Below are 6,643 nucleotides of genomic sequence, written 5' to 3' on the forward strand. Positions count from 1 at the left end.
AACACGCGCCGCGCGCATTCCTCCTCGCGAACCCAACAGAAGACCAGGCGCTTGTGGCTGCCGGCGAAGTCGAGTCGGATGGACGGAGTTTACATTTAGTATTTATATAGACAGAAATTAAATTATGGCGAAAAGTAGTGCTCTTGGCCTCTGACCTCGGAATGAATACTTGCAGCGTTTTCCTAGTGAGACTGGAAACAGGGAGGGGGGTCCCCAAATTCCAGGCCGCCTGTCGGTCTCCCGGGTTGGCTGGGCCTGGTCCTCAACCCTGCGCCGTCCCCTCCTCTCCCGCAAGGAGAGACAAGAGGGTCATTGAAGTCGGAGTCAGCGTGGATCGGCCCGTCCACGACCTTCAGTTAGGAACAGGGCCAGACTGTGGGTCCAGTAGCAGGGACAGACAGTCGTGTGGCAGGACGGGGTGGCCTTGCGCCCGCCAACCCAAGCATTCCCTTCCTGAGCGTTTCCGGGCACCCCCCACCCTCCCCGGCCCAGGCACGGGCACCTGACCCGGAGGGACGCAGAGATGCGCACGGTCCCGGCCTGCCCTTCCCTCTCACCCGGGCTAGGGCTTGGAGGCCTGGCCCGAGTCACTTACTTACACCCAAAGCCAATTGGTCTGTCACTTTGCCCTGGGGTGGTGGTGGCTCCGCAGACTGGCCCAGCCCAGGCCGGAGCTCTCCTCCTCTCTTCCCCGCCCTGGGCTGGCCGAGGCTCGGGGCACTCACTGCTGGAGAGGTGGCCCTAACCCAACTAGTCCAGCACTGGGGTCCCGCAGCCAAATGCGACCACCCCACTGACAAACTTTTTTACAAAGGAGAGAGATGGACCGACATCCCCTCATTTCTTTCCTTGCTGCCCACAATCCTGATTTGCTGCTTATTTAAGAATATATCCTTTAATGATTTAGCTTTGAGTCTATCAATATTTTATAGCAGAGAAGGGAGTGACACTTCTCTGAGAACATAATTTAATTATAATAAATGGGTTGGGTGCTTCAGCCCCATCCTTCAGAGGCCGAGTCAGAGCGGATGTATTTATCTTTATTCGAGCGTGTAAGGGGGTGGGGGCGGATCGGCCCCACCCCAAAGTTACTTTTCCCCTCCTGTCCCCATCCCTCTCTCCTCCTCTGCTCCCGGGCCTTATGGGGATGGGGGTCGGGGAGCCTCCGCAGCCCCCCCACCTCTGTCTTTGTAGATAGGGCGACTGCCTGTCAATCAGAGAGGGCATTAATTACGCCTCTTTATTGACAGGGTGCTACATTCTGTAGTTCTTCTCTTTCGGGATCGCCCTCCTCCTCCTCCTCCTCCTTCCTCCTCTCCCGCCGCCTGCAGCCGGAGAGGAGGAGATGAGAAGCCTTGTAGTTTTAAATTCAATGTGACAGTTTCGGAAAAGCGGATGATGAATCTCCTATTATTGGATCAGTCTATTTGCCGCTCAATGTCTCTCTGTAATTGGAGCAACATCACTTTAAAGGTTCAGAGAGTACAGCATTTCTGGTGAAAAATCCCCACAACACGGCGCTGAATGTTTTAAAGGGAAATCTATTAGTGGTTTGCGGAGGGGCGGGGAGGCGGCGGCTGGCGGGAGGCGCGGGCTCGGGGCCGGCCCCGAGTGAAGTGGGGGGCTAGCGGGGGGCCCCTGCCCCGGGCCCAGGCCCCAGCCCGCGCCTGCCCGGCCGTGGGCGGCCCCTCCCTCCCTCCCTCCGGCTCCCCCCGCCCCCCAGCCCGTCTTGTTGTGACAGTTCCTGATACTGTTTATTGAGGTGCATGTCAGGTATAATTAGCAATCGATATGGAAAACGTTTCCCTGCACCCAGCACGCCTCTGACGTCAGAGCCGATTAGCGCTTCTTATTGGTCCCAAATTCCCCGGGCCGCGGCTAATTATCGGGAGCTTGATGTTGATAAGTAAAGCGCCGGAGTGCGGGCGAAGCATGTGTGGGGCTCCGGGTCCCTGTCTCCGCCGCCGCCCGCGCCTCCCGCCGCTGGCCCGCCCCGGCCCCGGCCCGCGCCCCCGCGCCCCGCCACCGGCCCCGCCGGCCCCCCGCGCGAGATGATGGACGGCCGCCTCCTGGAACACCCGCATGCCCAGTTCGGGGGCTCGCTGGGCGGCGTGGTGGGCTTCCCCTACCCGCTGGGCCACCACCACGTGTACGAGCTGGCCGGGCACCAGCTGCAGTCGGCCGCCGCCGCCGCCTCGGTGCCCTTCTCCATCGACGGCCTGCTCGGGGGCTCGTGCGCCGCCGCCGCCTCGGTGGTCAACCCCACGCCGCTGCTGCCAGCCGCCTGCGGGGTCGGCGGGGACGGCCAGCCCTTCAAGCTGTCAGGTAGGCGCGGCAGGCGGGAGGGCGGGGAGGAGCGCGGCTGGGGGCGGGGGCCCTGGTCCGGCCGAGGCGCTGGGGGGCCCGGGGCTGGCGAAGGCGAGCCGGCTCCTAGGCAGCCGTCTCTGCGCCCCCCCGGATCCAGGCGGCTAGCGGGTAGCGGGAGGGAGGGGTGGGGGTCGGGCCTGGGCCGGTGGCTGAGCCGCGCGGCGTCCTGTGACTGCCCGCAGACTCGGGGGACCCGGACAAGGAGAGCCCGGGCTGCAAGCGGCGGCGCACCCGCACCAACTTCACCGGCTGGCAGCTGGAGGAGCTGGAGAAGGCGTTCAACGAGAGCCACTATCCCGACGTGTTCATGCGCGAGGCGCTGGCGCTGCGCCTAGACCTGGTCGAGTCCCGAGTTCAGGTAAAGACCCGGCGTCGCTCCCGGATCTGCCATCCGGACCCCAGGCTCGGGGCGCGCCGGGACGCCTTTGTTCCAGGTGGCGAGATATCGTCCCCTTGCCGCGGGCCCGCTTCGCGCTCGCCTGCTGGGGAAGAGTGGAGGGGTGGGGGTTCTGGGGCTCGGCCCCTCACGGACAGCGGGGTGGGTAACTGTCCCCCAAAAGCCTGGGTGGCTTGAGAAGGGCCGGCGGCAGCACCCGAGTCACCAGAACAGCGGCTGCGTCCGAACCGGGAAGCGGCGTGGTGGGTTGGCGGAGGCCGGGCCAAGTGAGGTCTCCAGGCAGGGGCGAGGAGGGGAGGAGGGGCCGGCTGGGCTCCGACCCGGAGGAGAGAGGGAAGGGGACCCCCCCCCCGCCCCCGCACCGCCTCAACCTTCCGCGCGAGGCTCTGTCACCCAGCCTGGAGCGAACGCGTCTGTTTACCTTGCGCCTGCAAAATATTCAGATGGAAACATGTATTTATTCATCGCTTTGCAGAAGGGAACAGCTGAGGAAGGGGAGGCAGAAGCTTAAACAGTTAACACATTGAGAAAGTGGGAGAAAAAAAGGTGTCTGAATTTTTAATAATAACCCCGGTCTCATCTTTTTCTTACGACTGTTTTCCCGTAAATTTGCTATCATTTGGAGATGGCTGGTGGTATTCTTTTAAAAATACAGTGTCAGCTTGGTGGATTAAAAATTCCAAGATGATTTGTGCATAATTAAATGTTTCCCTGGAGCAAAGAAATCCTCTTTTTCTGCGGTAGGTGCGGTGTGGGGTCCAGGTCTGTGGTGCGGTGTGCGGTTGTGGGTGCTAGGCGTTGAGGCAGACGCTGGCAAAACGCCTGTTTATCACCAATAGCTTTGTCTAAAAAGGTGTGTTTGTCCTGCGCTTGGACCTCCTCTCATGACCTCTTCTGCTTGGAAATCCTTTCATCCCATTTGTTCTAAGTGTCTTAAGTGAAGTCAAGACCCCTCCATGTCTCCCCTAATACGATAATGACTAATTCTTACAGGCAAAGCAGTCCAGAATTCGCACCAAAAAAAAAAAAAAAAAGTTTAAAGAAGGAAAAGGCGGTTACAGCGTTGGGGGAGGGCTCGGCTTCATGCTGGAGACCTCCCCATGGACAAGGCTCCCTGCCACAAGGCTGGGCCTGCTATTGTGCAAGTCTCTGTGTGGCCGCGACAAAGAATCCGTATTAACGCGCCCTCCTGGGGAGGGCAGGACTGCCCGAGGTTCCGCGGGGCTCAGACGGATTTGACTGTGTGTGTTTGGTGGCTGGCGGTTGAGTGAGGGTGTAGCGCTGCCGTCCCCGGATGTCCTGTGTGGCTCCCCAGGACAAGGACTGCAGAGAGGATGGAAGAGACGCGATGGGCCCAGCCTCTCCTTCCGGCCTAGTGGTCGCCTCTTGCCTCCCCACCTGCCTTGGCCGGTGGCCCAGGCCAAGGACCGCAGGTTTGGGAAGGCTCCGTTGGCGCCCTGGCCCAGGGTTTGCAGAAAGAAGGCTGTGTTAGCTGTGCCCTGGGAGGGAGGCTGCAGAGGCCCACCCAAGTACGGCTCCCCAGGCCCTTCCGGACGAGAAGCACCCATATTTCCCTTCAAGGGAATCCGCCCCCACCCCCGAAATGTGGGCTTTGACACAGTCTCCAAGGGGCCGAAGACAGGCGTGGAGGGCGGCTGTGGCTCAGCGGTCCAACGGCAGGATGGTCAGCGCCAGGCCGGGCGGGCTGCTTAGAACACGAGCCGTGAGCGGCCAGGAAGGGTGAACAGGGGCCTTGCTCTCTGCCTCCGGACCAGGAACCCGACGCCCTCCGTCCGGGGCCAGACCGGCCCCCCAAGTAAGGGGCGGCTCCCAGGTCCCCGAGGTGAGAAGCCAGAGCGGGAAGCTGGCCGGGAGGCCCCGTCTACGCGCCTTCCGGGTGGAAAAGGCGTTCGCTGGAACCTGCAGCTCCAGTGGCAAAGCCCAGCTCAGGGCCTGCTCGGCCGCGCGGCCTCACTCCTGCCCCCGGCCGAGCGGAGGTTGTGCAGGCCCCTCTGGGGGGAGCGGGGAGGTCCTCGGCCCCGGCGGCCAGCCCGCCGCCTGATTGTGGCTTCCTCTCCCCTATCCGGCTGCTCTAGGTCTGGTTCCAAAACCGCCGGGCCAAGTGGAGGAAGAAGGAGAACACGAAAAAGGGCCCGGGGCGGCCGGCGCACAACTCGCACCCGACCACGTGCAGCGGCGAGCCCATGGACCCGGAGGAGATCGCGCGCAAGGAGCTGGAGAAGATGGAGAAGAAGAAGCGCAAGCACGAGAAGAAGCTGCTGAAGAGCCAGGGCCGCCACTTGCACTCGCCCGGCGGCCTGTCCCTGCACAGCGCGCCCAGCTCCGACAGCGACAGCGGCGGCGGCGGCCTGTCTCCGGAGCCGCCCGAGCCGCCGCCGCCTGCCGCCAAGGGCCCCGGAGCGCACGCCTCGGGCGCCGCGGGGACCGCGCCCGCCCCTCCCGGCGAGCCGCCTGCACCCGGCACCTGCGACCCCGCCTTCTACCCGAGCCAAAGAAGCGGCGCCGGCCCACAGCCGCGCCCAGGTCGCCCTGCGGACAAGGACGCGGCCTCGTGCGGGCCAGGGGCGGCTGTGGCGGCGGTGGAGCGCGGCGCCGCGGGGCTGCCCAAGGCCAGCCCATTCAGCGTGGAGAGCCTCCTGTCCGACTCGCCGCCGCGCCGGAAAGCCGCTTCCAACGCCGCCGCCGCCGCCGCCGCGGGGCTGGACTTCGCGCCCGGGCTGCCGTGCGCGCCGCGGACCCTGATCGGCAAGGGCCACTTCCTCCTCTACCCCATCACGCAGCCGCTCGGCTTCCTGGTGCCGCAGGCCGCGCTCAAGGGCGGCGCGGGCCTGGAGCCGGCGCCCAAGGACGCGCCGCCCGCGCCCGCCGTGCCGCCCGCGCCGCCTGCCCAGGCCAGTTTCGGGGCCTTCTCGGGGCCCGGCGGCGCCCCGGACTCGGCCTTCGCGCGTCGCAGCCCCGACGCCGTCGCCTCCCCGGGGGCCCCAGCCCCGGCCCCGGCGCCTTTCCGGGACCTCGCCTCGGCAGCGGCTACCGAGGGCGGCGGCGGGGACTGCGCGGACGCGGGGACCGCCGGCCCCGCGCCCCCGCCGCCCGCGCCGTCGCCCAGGCCGGGCCCTCGGCCTCCCAGCCCCGCCGAGGAGCCGGCCACCTGCGGGGTTCCCGAGCCTGGCGCGGCGGCCGGACCCAGCCCGCCGGAGGGCGAGGAGCTGGACATGGACTGAGGCCGCGGCGGCCGGGAGAGGCGCGTAGCCGGCCCGCGGCCGCTCGCTCAGGCTCCGACTCACGCAACGAATCAGGTGATCGGCTCTAGAAACACTACTTTCCCCTCTTTCCTTTTGTTTTCTTTCTTTTTTTTTTTTTTTTAAGAGTAAACGAAAGTGCTGTATGAATTCTGACCCAGGCAGCAACCACAGGACTGGGGGTGAGACCCTCCTCCTCCCAAGAGAGCAAAAAGGACCCATGGCCCCCAAAAAACCCCACAACGAGAATCCTCAGCCTTGTAAAATGCAAAAATGTCTAAGAATATTTATATATGTACCATTTTTGATAAATAAAGCTGGTCAAACGCAAGTTTTCAGGTCCATCTTTTTTAATTTGCCAAGCGCCCAGCCCCGCCGCCCTTCCCACCTTTCCACGCCTCTCTCCGCGGGTGGGGCCCGGAGGGGGCCCCGCACTTCCCGGAGGTCTGCGCTTAATGCGTCCTTTTGTGTGCGTGTGTGTTTGTGTTTTCTGATTGAACAAATTAATGCATCTGCGGCTCCCGGTCCCCGCCCGCCCCGGCGCTCCCCCTCCTACCCCGCGCCGCACACGCACGCTCACATCCCCCGCGCGCCCCCGCGCGCACTGGCACACGCCGGG

General features: G+C 64.3%; 1 protein-coding gene across 1 annotated transcript; it reads left to right on the forward strand.

The window, feature by feature from the left end:
* The first annotated feature begins 1,908 nt into the window (after positions 1 to 1,908).
* On the forward strand, positions 1,909 to 6,425 carry UNCX (UNC homeobox). Its single transcript, XM_016946228.4, has 3 exons — positions 1,909 to 2,325; positions 2,550 to 2,725; positions 4,861 to 6,425. Exons 1-3 carry the CDS (start codon positions 2,052 to 2,054, stop codon positions 6,004 to 6,006), a joined length of 1,596 nt encoding a protein of 531 aa, XP_016801717.1. The 5' UTR covers positions 1,909 to 2,051; the 3' UTR covers positions 6,007 to 6,425.
* The last annotated feature ends 218 nt before the right edge of the window (positions 6,426 to 6,643 follow it).

This window comes from Pan troglodytes, chromosome 6 (assembly GCF_028858775.2).
Source record: "Pan troglodytes isolate AG18354 chromosome 6, NHGRI_mPanTro3-v2.0_pri, whole genome shotgun sequence".
Classification (NCBI taxonomy): Eukaryota; Metazoa; Chordata; class Mammalia; order Primates; family Hominidae; genus Pan; species Pan troglodytes.

What these genes read in the sequence shown, in the direction of transcription:
- UNCX (XM_016946228.4), top strand. Translation starts at nt 2,052, where the DNA reads ATGATGGACGGCCGCCTCCTGGAACACCCGCATGCCCAGTTCGGGGGC. An exon ending in CCAGCCCTTCAAGCTGTCAG is followed by an intron (nt 2,326 to 2,549) that starts GTAGGCGCGGCA and finishes GACTGCCCGCAG; the next exon opens with ACTCGGGGGACCCGGACAAG. An exon ending in TGGTCGAGTCCCGAGTTCAG is followed by an intron (nt 2,726 to 4,860) that starts GTAAAGACCCGG and finishes CGGCTGCTCTAG; the next exon opens with GTCTGGTTCCAAAACCGCCG.